At 50.4% G+C, this 17,038-nt stretch overlaps 1 protein-coding gene across 6 annotated transcripts in view; it reads left to right on the top strand.

The window, feature by feature from the left end:
* The window catches only part of sardh (sarcosine dehydrogenase), a 50,113-nt gene that overhangs the window by 17,755 nt on the left and 15,320 nt on the right, over window positions 1–17,038 (top strand). For all 6 annotated transcript variants that reach the window (XM_061263633.1, XM_061263636.1, XM_061263631.1 and 3 more), the window contains 6 exons: window positions 710–851; window positions 2,306–2,389; window positions 2,794–2,907; window positions 3,289–3,427; window positions 3,864–3,977; window positions 12,951–13,098. In XM_061263633.1, the coding sequence (XP_061119617.1) occupies window positions 710–851; window positions 2,306–2,389; window positions 2,794–2,907; window positions 3,289–3,427; window positions 3,864–3,977; window positions 12,951–13,098 (741 nt within the window). The remainder of the gene's footprint in view (window positions 1–709; window positions 852–2,305; window positions 2,390–2,793; window positions 2,908–3,288; window positions 3,428–3,863; window positions 3,978–12,950; window positions 13,099–17,038) is intronic.

The raw sequence follows: 17,038 nt of genomic DNA on the forward strand, positions 1-17,038 counted from the left end.
ACCCTGACTAAACAGAGCGGTTGCGTGACTCCTGACTGAGGATACGTCGGCGGCGGTTCTGCTGACAGCCCTCGGTCCACGCGACCGGCCAGGGCCACAGCACAACATCTGGTGGCGGGCCTCTTCTGGGACAGCGATGTGTCACCTGCCAGGGGAAGCTGCTCTTCGTCATGAAAAATTCATCATCGGCTCATTTGACTGCATTCGTATTCCGAGATGTCGTGGCACCTGGCTGCCCGTTTTTGAAGCACTCTCACGGTAATCCGACTTGTTGTGGGAACGCTGGTACGCGAAGATTTCGAGGTCACCAGATGCACATGTTTTTATTCAGAGGCACCCAGGCACGCACACACATACACACACGTGCACACACACACACACCTTTTCCTGAAGTATAGCAAACATTACTCAGTACAGAATACAGACTCCTTTCATTATGGTGTCATTAGACCAATGACACCATATGTGTGTGTGTGTGTAAGAGTGACTGTGTGTGATTCTGTGTGTATGCGTCTGTATGCATGTTTGCTTGTTTGTGTGTGTATATATACGTGTTTGCATTTTTGTTTGTGTATGCATGTTTGTATGCATGCATGTGTGTGTGTATGAGCGTATGTGTGTGCAAGATTTACGTTTACGTGTGCGTGTGTGTGTGTGTGTGTGTGTGCGTGTGTGTGTGTTGATGTGATGTGTCATGGCTGTCCTGCAGGAGGTTCCATCACTCTCTCACCAACAACAACCGCTGGATCCGCGAGCGCAGCCATGAGTCCTACGCCAAGAACTACTCTGTGGTGTTCCCCTTCGACGAGCCGCTGGCCAGCCGCAACATGAGGACCGACCCCATCCACAAGGTGCAGTCTGCCCCCTACCCGGAAACCCTGTGCCCCTACCCACGACCACCTACCCCGACCCCATCCACAAGGTGCAGTCTGCCCCCTACCCGCAACCCCTGACCCCATCCACAAGGTGCAGTCTGCCCCCTACCCGGAACCCCTGTCCCCCTACCCACGACCGCCTACCCCGACCCCATCCACAAGGTGCAGTCTGCCCCCTACCCGGAACCCCTGTCCCCCTACCCAAGACCGCCTACCCCTGACCCCATCCACAAGGTCTGCCCCCTTCCTCCGACCCTCGATCCCCTACCCCCGACCGCGGCCCTCTCTGTAGGTGCAGCTCGAGAGCCATGACCAGTGACAGAGTTATGGTGCTTCCAGACCTCTTCTGTTAGTCCTCGTGGCCTGAGCGTATCATCGTCCAGTTCAGAGAAAGATGGAGCTGCAGAACAAACGGGAGGTTAAATGAGCAAACATTAGCCTTATTACACTTATAGTCTCTTGAGTTTGTGTGTGTGTGTATAGTAAGTGCATGCATGTGTGTGTGTGTGTGTGTGTGTGTGTGTGTGTGTGTGTGTGTGTGTGTGTGTGTGTGTGTGTGTGCGCCTTTTGTGCTTGGGTGGGAGATTATGGGTGTTATATTTAAATGAAAGTTGTGTAATTGACCCTGAGAAGCTGGCCCGTGTCCTACTGTTTTTCTGCACCTTGGACTCTGAGCCGTTTTTCCGTGTGCATGTGACCATAAAGGACCTGTTGCTAAGCTACAGAGAATGCTAATGTGTTACCAGAAATATCCAGAGCTGGGTTTTCCACTCTCCCCCTGACTCGCACTCAAAAAACACCAATCTGGCAAGATTATCCTTGTGAATAATGGAGTCCTGAATTAAAGATACTCCGCAATAAGACCGTTAGATCCTCATTTATCACTGCAATTCCTGCTAAGATGTCTGTAAATGCGACACTTAGCCTGAATATTTCATTCCAGTCTTGAGAAGAAAAAGGCCTGGAATGCAGCAGTGGGCTCCACGGGGGAGGTCTGTGTAACGCTCCTCATTACTATCTGCCTCCCGCGGGGCTGATTAATACCGCTTCTGCCTCCTGTGGTACTGCTGCAGACAACTTTCTACCTACCCGAGCAGTGCTCTGAACAACGTTTTACCCCTAAAACCCTGTTCTGCACCCTGTTCTGCACTCGTACATGTCCCCCATAGCCCACCCAATACTGTAGTTAGACATCAAATCTTAATTCTGTTGCTTTTTTTTTTTTTTTTTTGCTAAATAAGACAAAAAATATTGCCAGTGAAGCAAAACCGTTTGACCCATTTCAAGATTCGCCCATGGTGTTAGAAACTTTTATTGTCGAGCAAAAAAAAAGGTTGAATCAAGCTAATATTTTCTAGTTGAGAGACAGAGAGACAGATTTGTAAATCTTTAAGTGACTGTGTGTGTGTGTGTGTGTGTGTGTGTGTCAGCTGCTGCAGGACCAGGGCTGTGTGTTCCAGGAACGACACGGCTGGGAGAGACCAGGCTGGTTCCACCCAGAAGGCCCCGCTCCAGTAAGCACGATATCCCGCATCAGTAGAACGGTCCACAGCAGAGGGCTCAAAGGCCGCTTCATGGGCGCCTCACTGGATGTGTTCTTACAAAGACTGCTGGATTTTTGTGTGGCGTGATGTCACCCACCCTACCTATCACAGTACCTACATTTGCCTGGAAGGGTTTATTATTCTTTTTTAAAAGTGGACTGTGCTCCATCAAAAATCCCAATATTGAATTTTGCTACATCTCCTGGCTTATCTTGAAAAACTGCTACATTTTTCATTTGTTGCTTCCTTGTTAGTTGCTACCTGGAACAGGAAGTTGCCTGTATAGCCTGAAGTTGAGTTAGCAGCACCGTGCAGTGCAGGACCAGGAGAGAACAGAGTACAGTGCAGCTGACTGAGTTGTTTTTGTCTCACAGGTCCTGGACTATGATTACTATGGCGCATATGGACTCTCAAAAAATGCAGACTACAAATACAACGATCTGCTGGGCAAGGAGTACACCTTTTCATTTCCTCCACATCACCATGTGGTGAGTCTGTCCCCTGACCCCTCCACCCCCACCTCCCACCTGTCTCTGCTCTCAACCTCAACTGGGCTGCTTCTCCCCAACAGCCTGCTAGAGACCTGAGGAGGGCCTTCCTGCTGGAAATAAATGAGACCCAAAGGACACTGAGACCGTGTGCCCATGTGTGGTGTGTGCCCGCGTGCGTGAGTGCGTGCGTGCGTGCGTGCGTGCGTGCGTGCGTGCGTGCGTGCGTGCGTGCGTGAGTGTACGTTCTGAATTGGAGGCACAGTGAGTACTGCATGCTGATTTTCTCTCTCGCTCTCTCTCTCTCTCTTCTCTCTCTTTTCTCTCTCTCTCTCTCTCTCTCTCTCTCTCTCTCTCTCTCTCTCTCTCTCTCTCTCTCAGATTAAGCAGGAGTGTCTGACCTGCAGGAATGCAGTGGCTGTATTTGACATGTCCTACTTTGGCAAGTTCTACTTGGTTGGGCCGGATTCCAAGAAGGCAGCAGACTGGCTTTTCTCTGCAGATGTCAACAAAACTTTGGGTGAGTTCAGATGCAGCATTCACACACTTTCTCAAACTTAAACACACACACACACACACACACACGCACCCATACACACACACACACACACACACACACGCACACACACACACACACACACTCGCATACACATACACAGATAAAGCTGATGCTGCTACTAATAGAGATAATGGCAATGTTCCCCAACCCGTAAATAACACTGCTCCTTGTATTCTGTATAAGTTCTGAGGTAAGACCAGGTTGTTTATATCCAGACCTGTGAGGTACCCATTGCCAAGGCTGTTAAGAAATACGTGCTGTTGTAAGACAACGGTTCAACTGTGTTTGTCTTGGAGATGATTTTAACTAAACAAACACCTTCCTGATTCCTGATACCTTTCCCGAGATGGACTGATGGGTGAGGCTGATGTATCACCATGGTAACACTGTGTTCCAGGCTCTACCGTCTACACCTGCATGCTGAACAAGAGGGGCGGAGCCGAAAGTGACCTCACAGTCAGCCGCATCGAGCCTGGCTCCTCCCACTCACCTCTGGCTCCTGAATTTGAAGGTGAGTTTCTCAGAGAGCAACGGTCGAGAGAGGTCCAACCTAGAGCCTTTTGCAGACCTCAGTGCTGTTTTTACAATGGGTCCCAATGGCGAAGTTTGTTGGGTACGTAATTGAAGGCTTATTTGTGTGAAATACACCGTTAATGCAGGGAAAAAATCTATTTATCTCACAGTTGTTCAGCATTGCACATGTGCAGTGTTTTGAAATTAAATGAAATTAAATTAAATGAAATTCTCAGAGAAGAGCAGTAAACTTGCGTAACTATGCCTGCATATAGCACTTCCTGGGCAGGCCAGGGAACGGAGGGTCATGTCCCAGAGTCCCGGATACATGCAGGGTACAGGACGGTGATTAATGTCCCATCCTGCTCTCCATAAGACTGCAACATCCTGTTTACAACAGAGCCAGACTGATAAATCAGCGCTGTGTGCATTTCAGATTTTTGCACAGTATACCGAGTCCTGATTGGACACTTGCTCCTATTAAATGTCTCTTAAGACCAGTATTACATTTCAGCGAGTTTCAGAAATATGCTGCTTTGGGTGATTGTATGCCAAATGCTTCCTCCAAATTAAAATCCATCTGTCCGCACTGGCCCTGAATAATTACACTCTTGGGTCGCTAATGGTGGCGAAAAGTGAATCTGATTATCTTCCTTAAATTTGTCTTAGACCTTATTTTTTTTAAATGTAATGACAATTTCATGAAACTTAAAAAAAAAAGTTTTTTATCCTATACTGGGCTTGGGCCCGACACACGCATTTCCATTTTAGCCGGTTGTCGTAGTTTGTCGACATGGCATTTACTTTAAACCATTCCATTTGAAATCCTGGATCGGAGTAGGACATTTACAGAAGTGTGCCTGGATTACTTTCACCGGACGTGGTTTCACAGTGCTGACTGTGGCCTGTAGCCCCCGAATCGATAGTGAAGTTTGTGGCAATGAGCGCAAATACTGTATGGAAATGAAAGTTTACATACTATTGATAGATCATTCAATTTCTATAGCGCTTTTCTAGACACTCAAAGTGCTTAGAGTAATGAGGGGGAAACTCACCTCAACCACCAACAATGTGTAGCACCCACCTGGGTGATGCACGGCTGCCATTTTGCGCCCGAATGCTCACCACACACCAAATTATTGAGAATTCCAAATTGTGGGGAGGTGGTGAAAACTGCATTTTCTCCAATTTAAGACAAAATCAGGTCAACAGTAAAGGGCCCATCCCCTCATTTCTCAGTGAGGCACAGCTAGCCCTGGCCAGCCTTACTGTGGGCCTCTCTTAGACTAAGATCTCAGTGGATAACAAAACCAAACTGAGTCAGGCCTACCAATGAAAGACATGTCTTGTGTGAAATTAATTGAATTTGGGCATTATCACCAAAAAGAAACCAGGCCCCAGACATGCTGTGACACACCCACACACTAATACAGCGCCTCTCAGTGCATCATCAAATTTCCCTGGTGTGTTTAGTGATTTGGACCTGCTTGTTCTTCCACAGTTCTCCTGCCCAAGGTTTTTCTTGGAGATAATTTCATGTTATTTTCCTCCTCTCCTGGGTAATGGTGTTGATAATTATCTCTGATGTTAAAAGGAGATCTGCGGTGTGGAGGTCTTCTGTTCTTGTTGCTATCATAGCTCATTCATTCATACTGTGGTGCCTCGGGGTGGATCCTGAGGTGCAGTGGATGGGCCCAGCTTTTTTTTTTTATTGGTGATAGCGCCCCCCCCTCAGGGCAAGGGTAGGAAAAATGTGCGCTGTCCGGGGTCCTGGACTGCAGGTAGAGGGATCTCTCTCCAAGGTGCTGATCTCCCCATCACCTCTCTAGGAAGATACACTCCTTCGCATACCTCTCCCAATGCGTGATGTTTGTGTGGTTGCGTTGTGCGGGTCCTTCCGGGGTTCTCCCACGTGGCGCAACATGCAGGCGCAGGGGCGCCACATACTCTCCCCCCCTCAGCTCCAAGCCCCGGGCGGGAGCGTCTGCCCCTAGGCCATCCTCTCTCCTGGATAGCGCATCAGCATTCTGGTGCAGCTTCCCAGCGCGATGCTCCACCTTGAACCGGTAGGGTTGCAACTTGCTCGACTGGGGCTTCACCCGCCCCCTCCCGCTTCCTCTAATCCGAGCCGGCACTTCGCAGGGTTAGCCGTCAGCCCAGCCTCCCTCAGGGACATCAGCACAGCTTCGACTTTGTCGACATGACTGTCCCAGTCGGTGCTGTGGATGACGATGTCATCCAGGTAGGCTGCCGCATACATCTGGTGGGACCGCAACACCTGGTCCATCAACCTCTGGAACGTGGCCGGGGCTCCATGCACGCCAAAGGGGAGCACTGTGTACTGGTAGAGGCCCGTGGGAGTCGCAAAGGCCATCTTCTCCCTGGCACGGGGTGTTAGGGGAACTTGCCAATATCCCCGCGTCAGGTCCAGGGTGCTGATGAATCGGGCAGGTTCCAGCCAGCTCGTCCACTCTCGGCATGGGGTACGTGTCACATAGGGAGATATCGTTCAGCCAGTGGAAGTCATTACAGAACCACCAGCTCCCTCTGGCTTGGGGACCAGCACCACAGGACTGGACCAGGCACTGCGGCTTTCCTCAATGACCCTGAGGTCGAGCATTTTCTTCACCTCCTCCTGTATGGCATGTCTGCAAGCTTCTGGGATTCGGTAGGGTCGTAACTTCACCGTCTTCCCGGGTTCAGTGCTGATGTCGTGGGCGATTAGGTGGGTGCGGCCGGGCATAGTCGAGAAGATGTCCCGGTTCCGGTCCACCAGCTCACGTAGTGCTTGCTTCTGTCGGGAGCTCAGCTGCTCTCCAATACTCACGTCAGGGGTTGTTGGGGCCCCACACTGGGCGGAGAGGACTTGGGTCGGAGCCGGGGGTGGCTCATGCCACCTCTTCATCAGGTTGACATGGTAGATCTGGAGGCGGTGTCGTCGTCCCGGCTGTCTCACCCGGTAGTTCACGGGTCCCGTGCGCTCCATGACCTCATACGCTCCATGCCATCGGGCCAGAAATTTACATTCGCTGATGGGGACTAGTATCATCACCTTGTCTCCTGGGGTGAATTCTCTCACCTGTGCTCCTTGGTTATACAGCCTGGCTTGCTCCCGTTGTACCCATTCCATGTGGGCCCTCATCATGGGCCAGATCTGGGCCATCCGCCGGTCCATTTGCTCCACGTGCTCGATCAGGCTGCGGGTTTGGGACGGTTGCTGTTCCCAGGCCTCCTTCGCCAGGTCTAGTAATCCCCGGGGTCGTCTGCCATATAGCAGTTCAAAAGGGGCGAAGCCGGTCGTGCTTTGGGGCACCTCTCGGACTGAAAAGAGGAGATGGTAAGAGCTGGTCCCAGTCCTTACCGTCTTCCTCAGCATAGATTTGAGGGTTTGGTTGAATCTCTGGGGGTGGTAGACGGAGGTCCGCAGCTGGGTCACCTGTAGCAGCTGGCGCATCTCTTTTAAGACCCCTGACATGAAGCACGTTCCTTGGTCTGTCAGGAGTTCCTCCGCTATCCCGACCCTGCTAAAAAGCAGGAACAACTCCCTGGCGACCGCCTTCCCTGTCGCGGTCCTGAGCGGGACAGCTTCTGGGTAGCAGGTTGCGTAATCCAGGATCACGAGGATGTACCGATGTCCCTGGCTGGACTTCGGCAAGGGCCCCAGGATGTCCATCTCAATCCTCCTAAAGGGTACATCAATGACCGGCAGGGGGATGAGGGGGTTTCGAAGGGTTACCTTAGGGCTGTGGAGTTGGCACACAGCGCAGTGTCGGCAGTAGTCCTCCACAGCCTTTTTCACCCCGGGCCAATAGAACCTCGCCAGGATCTTCTCGTAGGTCTTCATTCCCAGATGGGCTCCCAGCAGGTGAGTATGGCCTAAGTGGAGGACTTGGGGCACAAACGGTTGTGGGAGGGTTTGACTCCCTCCCCCTGTGGATTACAGACTCGATAGAGCAGGTCATGTTTTACCCTGAAGAAGGGATAAGCTGGTGTACTCACCGCCCCTTGTGGTACCTCGTTAATGTCTCGGGCGTCTCTCCAGGGTTGAACTTTGGCTCGTTTAGTTGGGCATTGCCAAAGCGGGTGGGTGCTTCGGCCTCCTCGCTCATCTCTCGGGGGCCATCTGAGAAGGCCAGACTTCTCTCTGGGGTGATTCCCCCATGGGGTGATTAGGTCCACCCACACCGTGGGGTATTTCCTGGTGTCCCCATGGATACACGCCACCGCCACCTCTTCACCCCTCTTTTTCCCCGCAAAATCTGGTCGCAGCAGGGTTCTGGTGCGCCCAGCAGGTGGTCAGGTACAGGCAGGGGTGCACTGGGCTGCTCGAACCACTGGCGGTAGGCATGGACACCTCCTTCCCGGGGCAGTTTCTGGCTAGATGCCCCTCCTCTCCGCAGTTGTAGCATCTCCACTCAGGCCGTGGTCTCCCTGCCTCAGGTCTGCCCCGGCGATTTGGGTCAGGGTGGGCCGGTGGGTGCTTCACAGGTTGTGGGCCCCTGGTTGGGCGGCTCTGGGTTTTGGTGCGTTCTGGTTGGCGCATCTTCTGGGTTACCTGATGGTTTTCGAGCATGGCCACTAGGAGTTCTACAGAGGTGGGTCCCGCCTGGGCTACGTACCGTTTGGCTCCCGTCGGAAGGGCACGGGTACATCGGTCCAACACCACCCGGTCAAACAGGGGTGGCCCCTCTCCCTCAGCTAGCCAGCTCTTGGTCAGGCGGGTCAGGACGGCGATTTGGGACCGGGCAGGCTGGGAGGCGTCATATGACCATTCATGGTATCGCTCGGCTCGTGCGGTTAGGCTGAACCTATATCGGGCCAGGATGGCTTTCCTCAACTTGAGGTAGTCGGTGGCATCACCATATCCAAGTAGGCCTGTTGGGCCTCCCCCGTCAGGAAGGGGGCTAGTATGGCCGCCCAGTCTGCCGGCGGCCATTCTTCACGTTAAGCTGTGCGCTCAAACACAAGGAGGTACGCTTCAACATCATCGTCGCCTGTCATCTTCGTCAACACATCTCGGGGGGTTTGTCTCGATCCGTCGCGGGGAGATAGGCGTCAGAGTTCGCCCACCGCTTCCTGCAGGGCCCGCTGGGACCTTGCCAGCTTGGTGATGACCGCTTCCATCATCATCCCTCGGGACCCCTCCTCTGCTTCTGCGCCTTGCATCTCGGCTAGTGTAGGTGCAGTCAGTCGCCTCCTTCTTCTCTCTTCCCCAGGGGGTGTGGCTTCCATTCACTCTCAGCACTCACCCGTGTCGGTTCTTCTGCCCAGACCAATTTCCACAGCGTGGCATCAGATTGCCCGCATTCTCCACCATATGTGGTGCCTCGGGGTGGATCCTGAGGTGCAGTGGGTGGGCCCAGCTGGAAACCAGACACAGGAGTCAGCAGATATCAGAAAAAATTACTCTTTTTATTTTTTCTGTGTTTTTTTGTTTTTTTCTGGGGTATTGGTGATAGCGCCCCCCCTTCAGGGCAAGGGTAGGAAAAACGGGAGAAATAAAAGGGGCCGTTCAGGCAAAAATAAACTAAGGTTCTTCCCAGACTGGGGTATGCTCCAGGGCCTCCTCTCTCCTTCCCTCTTCGGCCGCGTCAGGGCTGGGGGGAAACACAAAGATATGGGGTAAGTAGGACGGGACTTTGTTGGCTCACGTGTCTGGTGTCCGTTTCCGGGTCGTTGGGGTTGCCGTTGGTAACGGTGGGGTCTCCTTCAGAGTCAGTACTTTTCCACCATGCTCACTCGCGTGCGCTGTCCGGGGTCCTGGACTGCAGGTAGAGGGATCTCTCTCCAAGGTGCTGATCTCCCTATCACCTCTCTAGGAAGATACACTCCTTCACATACCTCTCCCAATGCGTGATGTTTCCGTGGTTGTGTTGTGCGGGTCCTTCCGGGGTTCTCCACCCACGTGGCGCAACATGCAGGAGCAGGGGCAACACAATACGTACACACTGCTGCCCCCTTTCATTTACATGTGCTATTGAGCCTGGTACAGGTCCACTTACCTAACAGATAACTGTAAGTATGTGGGATACTCTCTTATAGACTCTTCATCCAAAATATTTTTTTCTGTCCAATAGCTAGCTGAATTTACTTTCTACTTTGAAGTTCTACTTTCAACTTGGTCTTGTTCTTAGTGCACAAAACCTGCCCAGTTTAATCATACTTATCTGGACTTATCTGGAGCTGCACAATGTGTGGCAGATTATAAATGATTTTCCTATTCAATTAAATTCCATTTTATTTTTTATAGTGCTTTTTGCAGAGACACTGACAGAGATAGAGAGACTTTACAGAAACAGGAAATTAGCGAGTGTATCTAACCACACTGATCAACTCTATCATCATCGTTAGAAAGCAGTTGCACTGTGCTGGTGATAAATACATTTTTATTCGGGCAGCTTTGGGTCCAATATAATATAATTTAATGTTTTCAACTCTGCATTCCCAAATGTGTAACATTTCTTAACTTACCTCATGATTAGATTTGCGTATTAGATAGCTGTAAGTGTGGCAATGTTTTTTTGGTGGTTTGCCATGACTTTGTGAAATACTATTGGTTGTTATGGTAATGGTTGTGACAGTACCAGGCAATTCTGCTCATTGACTGAACCCTATACGTGCACTTTTTCAGGACCACAACCAAGATCAGCTTGAGTTGCTAATTGTGACGTGTAGATGTTTACATTACATCTTGTGAATATATTTACAAATTCCTATGTGTAGATTCTGCGTACAGAATAAACATAAAGCATATTATCTTATCTTTATTTCAGTATTGTATTTTAACACGCCCTCCCCAGGAACTTTTTACAATTGTTATTTTCATTTTGATATTCTCTTACTATGAATAATGTAGAATGAAGCCACTGTGTGTCACCACCACAGGGAATGGGCAGAGTCATCTTTTTAAATTAACATAACTAGCCAAGAGTGCGGCTCATATTCACACTAATATTAAACGACATGGGAAATGATGTGACGTGGATCGCCGGCAGAAAAGCTGGCAGGTGAAATCCTTTTTTCTAATTCTGTTCCCTCAGATTCTTCTGCCTCACTTTCATATTTCATCGCTTTTACAGAAAAAAACCTTGAGTTATCTGGCTGCTGGAGCAGAAACGCCGGGCTCTTTCAGGACTCTGAAATATTTAAGGTTGTTATGGTAACTGAGTGGCGATAAGGCGTTAGAGTGTGTGGACTTCAGCAGTTGGAGTAGGAAGATGTGTGGGGTGTGTGTTTTTTTTTTTTTACTGTCTGAGGCTTCTGCGTTCGCCCGTTGGTCTTGCGATGGAGGCCGTGTGCACACGCCTGTGCCCCGTTATGGGACTGACCGTAGGGCTGTTTTTATCCTGTACACACGCTGATCCATCGGTCTGAGTGGGGCAGGGATGGGGGAATGAGTGATGGTTGCTTTTGAGCAGGATGGCTGGATGAGTTCACCGTGTTAGCAGAGCATACTTAGAGGCAGTGTCCGTGTGAGAGGGCTGTTTTTATCCTTTACACACACTGATCCATAGGCCTGAGTGGGGCAGTGATGGTGGGATTGGGGAATGAGTGATGGTGGGATGGGGGATGGGGGATGGGGGATGAGTGATGGTGGGATGGGGGATGAGTGATGGTGGGATGGGGGATGAGTGATGGTGGGATTGGGGATGAGTGATGGTGGGATGAGTGATCGTGGGATGGGGAAGGGGGATGAGTGATGGTGGGATGAGTGATGGTGGGATGGGGGATGGGGGGATGAGTGATGGGGGATGAGTGATGGTGGGATGGGGGGATGAGTGATGGTGGGATGGGGGATGGGGGGTGGGGGGATGAGTGATGGGGTTGGGGGATGAGTGATGGTGGGATGGGGGATGAGTGATGGTGGGATGAGTGATGGGGTGGGGGGATGAGTGATGGGGATGGGGGATGAGTGATGGTGGGATGGGGGATGAGTGATGGTGGGATGGGGGATGAGTGATGGGGGGTGGGGGGATGAGTGATGGGGATGGGGGATGAGTGATGGTGGGATGGGGGATGAGTGATGGTGGGATGGGGGGATGAGTGATGGTGGGATGGGGGATGAGTGATGGTGGGATGAGTGATGGTGGGATGGGGGATGAGTGATGGTGGGATGGGGGATGAGTGATGGTTGCTTCTGAGCAGGGTGGTTGGATGAGTTCACCGTGTTAGTGTCCTTAGATGTCGCGGTTGCTGTGCATTTGCATCTATGTGAGAGGGCTGGCTGCTGGAAGTGCTTCGGGTGAAGCTTGTGGAAAGAGGTGGAAGTACAGAGTGAGAAAGAGGAGGAAAGTACAGAGAGAGAAAGAGGGGGAAAGTAAAGAGAGAAAGAGGTGAAAGTACAGGAGGACCGTCTGCCTCTCTGAGCCCTCAGGAATATCCACGCTGTCTCCTCCTTCCTGTAGCTCCAGCTGTGTGGCTGAGTGCCTTTCATGTGAACACAAACTCAATAATTCATTGGCCGCGTTAGTGTAAATGTACTGATTGTTCTTATATCCGGGGGCCTGGGGCCCTGAAGGGCCCAGGGAGGGGGGGGAGCAGACCGCCAGAGCCTGGCTTACTGTGGGGCCCTTACCATCTGAGAGCCAGCCTGGGGTGGACCAGGCTGCAGTCCTGGGCTGCTCCAGCTGATACTCATCTCTCACACAGCAGTAATGTTTTTCAGAAGATGTGATTTGTAGACGAAGCTATTTCTATGGTGGAAAATTTGAGTTAACACATTCTTGCCTTAATATGGACAGTGTTAGACATGTCAAATAATGAATGAAAACCTTTTTTTTTTTTGGCTTGTGCCTTGTTTTTAGTCTTTAAACATTTTGTTAAGTAATGTGGGTCACTCTGTCTCCCTATCTTTCCTTCTCTCCCTCTCTCCCTCTCTCTCCCCCCTCCCTCCCTCCCTCTCTCACTCTCTCTCCCCCCTCCCACCCTCCCTCTCTCTCTCTCTCTCTCTCTCTCTCTCTCTCTCTCTCAGGTGATGGGTATTACCTGGCGATAGGCGGAGGTGTGGCACAGCAGAACTGGTGCCACATCCAGACTGTTCTCCAGAACGAGGGCCTCCGCTGCCAGCTGCTGGACCACTCCGATGACATGGGCATGATCAGCATCCAGGGGCCCAAGAGGTGAGCCGTGGGGCACGCCTTTCAGCTGGCTGTGCGGACTCTGCTTCCTCCGCCAGCCCTACTGCTGCTGGGCTGGGTCTCAGTTTTCTTTGGATTGCCCTGGAGGACACTTGAGTGTGCCATTGTTCAGCTGGTGACAGGGACTGTAGCACATGGCCAGGGTTTGGGCCCCAAGTCCCCAGGGCCACTGCCACTTGGGGATTTATGACACAGGACTATGGGCCTGGAACAATGGCCACAGGCTTCAGTTCCCTACTTCCCTTGAGTCGCTTTCCAACTCTAACTTGCTTGCTTTTTTTCTGGAAAGTTAGCAAATGTGTTTTAGGATTCGGTGCCTGTCCTCAGTCTGGCTGCCTCTTCAGGGGTGTGAGTGAGGCACTCGTTACATCACTGCGGGGTCTCACTGACCCTTGAAAGAGGTGATGTACAAAGAGTTCTGGCAGTGCCTCAAATGGGCAGCCAGGCTCAGTGTAACCCTGCATCTGAAGGATGTACAGAGTACACTGGCCTGTACTCTGAAACATTGTTGGGAATTTACCATTTATTTGGTGCTTGTTATAAGTGGAATAAGTCAATATTTAAGCTCATATTTGAATATGAGAATTTGTATAGTCAGATCACCCACTTGACTGTGAAGTGATTATGTATGACTAAATGCTCAGAGCCGCTGATTTGTTTTGTATTTTTATTTATTTTTCACAAGTGATGCAGTTTGTGTTAGCAGTGTGATATCACCACGTCAGCTGTAATTTATGCAGAATCAGTCTTTCCCCCTTCCCTGCTATCTCCTTTCTTTGCTCTCTCTGTGGATGCTCCTCTGTCCTCCTCACAACACCTCATGCTTCCTCACCTCTGCAGCCCTGTTCACTGGGCTCTTCTGCTGCCCTGTTCACTGGGCTCTTCTGCAGCCCTGTTCACTGGGCTCTTCTGCTGCCCTGTTCACTGGGCTCTTCTGCTGCCCTGTTCACTGGGCTCTTCTGCTGCCCTGTTCACTGGGCTCTTCTGCAGCCCTGTTCACTGGGCTCTTCTGCTGCCCTGTTCACTGGGCTCTTCTGCTGCCCTGTTCACTGGGCTCTTCTGCTGCCCTGTTCACTGGGCTCTTCTGCTGCCCTGTTCACTGGGCTCTTCTGCTGCCCTGTTCACTGGGCTCTTCTGCTGCCCTGTTCACTGGGCTCTTCTGCAGCCCTGTTCACTGGGCTCTTCTGCTGCCCTGTTCACTGGGCTCTTCTGCAGCCCTGTTCACTGGGCTCTTCTGCAGCCCTGTTCACTGGGCTCTTCTGCTGCCCTGTTCACTGGGCTCTTCTGCAGCCCTGTTCACTGGGCTCTTCTGCTGCCTCTGCTGCCCTGTTCACTGGGCTCTTCTGCTGCCCTGTTCACTGGGCTCTTCTGCAGCCCTGTTCACTGGGCTCTTCTGCTGCCCTGTTCACTGGGCTCTTCTGCTGCCTCTGCTGCCCTGTTCACTGGGCTCTTCTGCAGCCCTGTTCACTGGGCTCTTCTGCTGCCCTGTTCACTGGGCTCTTCTGCTGCCTCTGCTGCCCTGTTCACTGGGCTCTTCTGCTGCCCTGTTCACTGGGCTCTTCTGCTGCCCTGTTCACTGGGCTCTTCTGCTGCCCTGTTCACTGGGCTCTTCTGCTGCCCTGTTCACTGGGCTCTTCTGCTGCCCTGTTCACTGGGCTCTTCTGCTGCCCTGTTCACTGGGCACTTCTGCTGCCCTGTTCACTGGGCTCTTCTGCTGCCCTGTTCACTGGGCTCTTCTGCTGCCCTGTTCACTGGGCTCTTCTGCTGCCCTGTTCACTGGGCTCTGTAATGCATATTAATGAGGTGAAAGGTTGCGGAAGATTCTATATGGGACTTCCATGTCTGCGAGTTTATTGGAGGAATGTAAAAGATGCAGGAAAGTGAAAGATCGGCGGATATTGGGGATATTTACATCTTGCAAACATGTCTGGTGACATCCATCATAAAAGGACATATTAATGGTCATGATATTGGCAATGGACAGTAGTCATTAAAGACAGAGTTGGATTGAGTCAGAGTTTGACTCTGAATACATTACTTAAAGATGAGAGTAGCACATTGGTATTGAGAAAGTGTGTGAACACGTTTGCCTCAAGCTGCTTTTTTATTTGTAGTGGATTTATCGTTGGCTCTTCAGAAGTTTACATGTGCTGAAATATACGTATTGAAAGGTTTCACTTCTCTGCCAAGGAGTAACATTAAAATGTCTGATTTGCTCAGATCTAAGTTTTGCCCTTGTATGTGAAATTCACAGCTTCACGCACTGGGCTTTGAGATTTATCACTGTAGAAGGGCTCTTGTATTCTGTTCTCCTGGTTCTTCCTGGAGGGAAAGACCTTCTGTTATACATCGGCAGTGCGTATTTCCATAGTAATTCGATAAGGAGTGATTTCTGCATCTCTTTTATCTTGCGTGCAGAGCATGTTGCTCTTAATGCATAATATACTACAGTTTCCTCCATGGGGTGGGAACAGTTTTCCCTGTGGTGTGGGAACAGTTTCATGCTCAATCTGTGTGAGCGAAACCTGGACGGATCGTTCCGGAAGGGCTCTACGACAGCTCCCAGGCTTTTTCTTCTCCTCCAAGCCCCCTGTCGCAGTGGCAGATGAGCAGGAATCATGGCGAAAACTATAGTGATGGCATCTGACAGGCAAGCCCCAGTGTAGCCACCAGATGTGGCTGCAGTAAGATCAGTGCAGCTGTTGGGCCCTTGAACAAGGCCCTTATCCCCACATTGCTCCAGGGGGATTGTCCCCTGCTTAATCTAATCAACTGTAAGTCGCTTTGGTTAAAATCTTGAGCTAAATAACAAATTATAATTATTATAGAAGGGATAATGGTGCAGGAGAGCTTGCTCCTATACCATACATGAACATACAGTTTGTGTGAAATGTTGTCACAGGGTGTTTGCGGTCAGTGTTGGTGCGTTAGGCACATTATTCATGCCGGTACTGCACGAGGAGTTATTCATGCCGGTATTGTCCCTGGAGAGAGGTCTGTGGTCCTGCTGCTGATTCTGACTGTAAAGCGCATCATTAATCACTGCAAGCTTCTGGCCCTGTCCTTCTCCCTGCAGGGCATATGGCAGCTGGCCCTACCTGTCTTTACAGCCATTAACATGGCCACTCTGTGTAATCTCCCCTTAACACGCTGAGGATGGAAGGCTCAGCTTCTCATATAGTTATTTTCTGTGACTGTGAGTCTTGGGTACAAGAGAGTCCATTATGAGCTGCTCTCTGTACCTGTGTAAGCAGACTGGAAACATAGGTAAGCTGAGCTACTTGTCACTTGTCACTTGTCACACACGAACACACACACACATACATACTTATATCCATATACTCTCACGCACACATACACCTGCATACACACAAATACACATACAGTACTGTACAGAAGTCTTCGGCATCCTAGACTTCATTATATATATGTTTATTTTTTTGTGTGTGTTAGTATAAAAGAGATTTCCAAATATTCATTTTCCAAAAGATTAAATTTTTCTGAGACATTTTTGTATTTAATTTAAAAAAGTAACATAGTACTGTAAGCAATTGACTACTTTTTGCATAGAAACTTAATCAAGGCTTTCTGGGATCAGAAGCAAGGAGCCAACCAAAGTCTGCAAAAGAACTGTGGCAAGTTCAACATGCTTGGAACAACCTCCCTGCTGATTGTCTTAGCCAATGCTGTCCTGCAGTTCTATATCTCAGAGAAGTGATGCAGTTTTAATGCCGAAGGGTGGTCACAAAAAATACTGATTTGATTTAGTTTTGAACTATTCTGCCAAATTACTCAAATGTAATGTAAAATGTATAGTACGTTTATTTAGGACCTTTCATTGAATTATTTTTGAAAGAATCTCATCTGTTCAGAATGTTATACTGGTGCCTTTTGCACAGTACTGTACATGCACCTACAGACA

The sequence above is a fragment of the Conger conger genome, chromosome 12 (assembly GCF_963514075.1).
Source record: "Conger conger chromosome 12, fConCon1.1, whole genome shotgun sequence".
In the NCBI taxonomy this organism is placed as follows: Eukaryota; Metazoa; Chordata; class Actinopteri; order Anguilliformes; family Congridae; genus Conger; species Conger conger.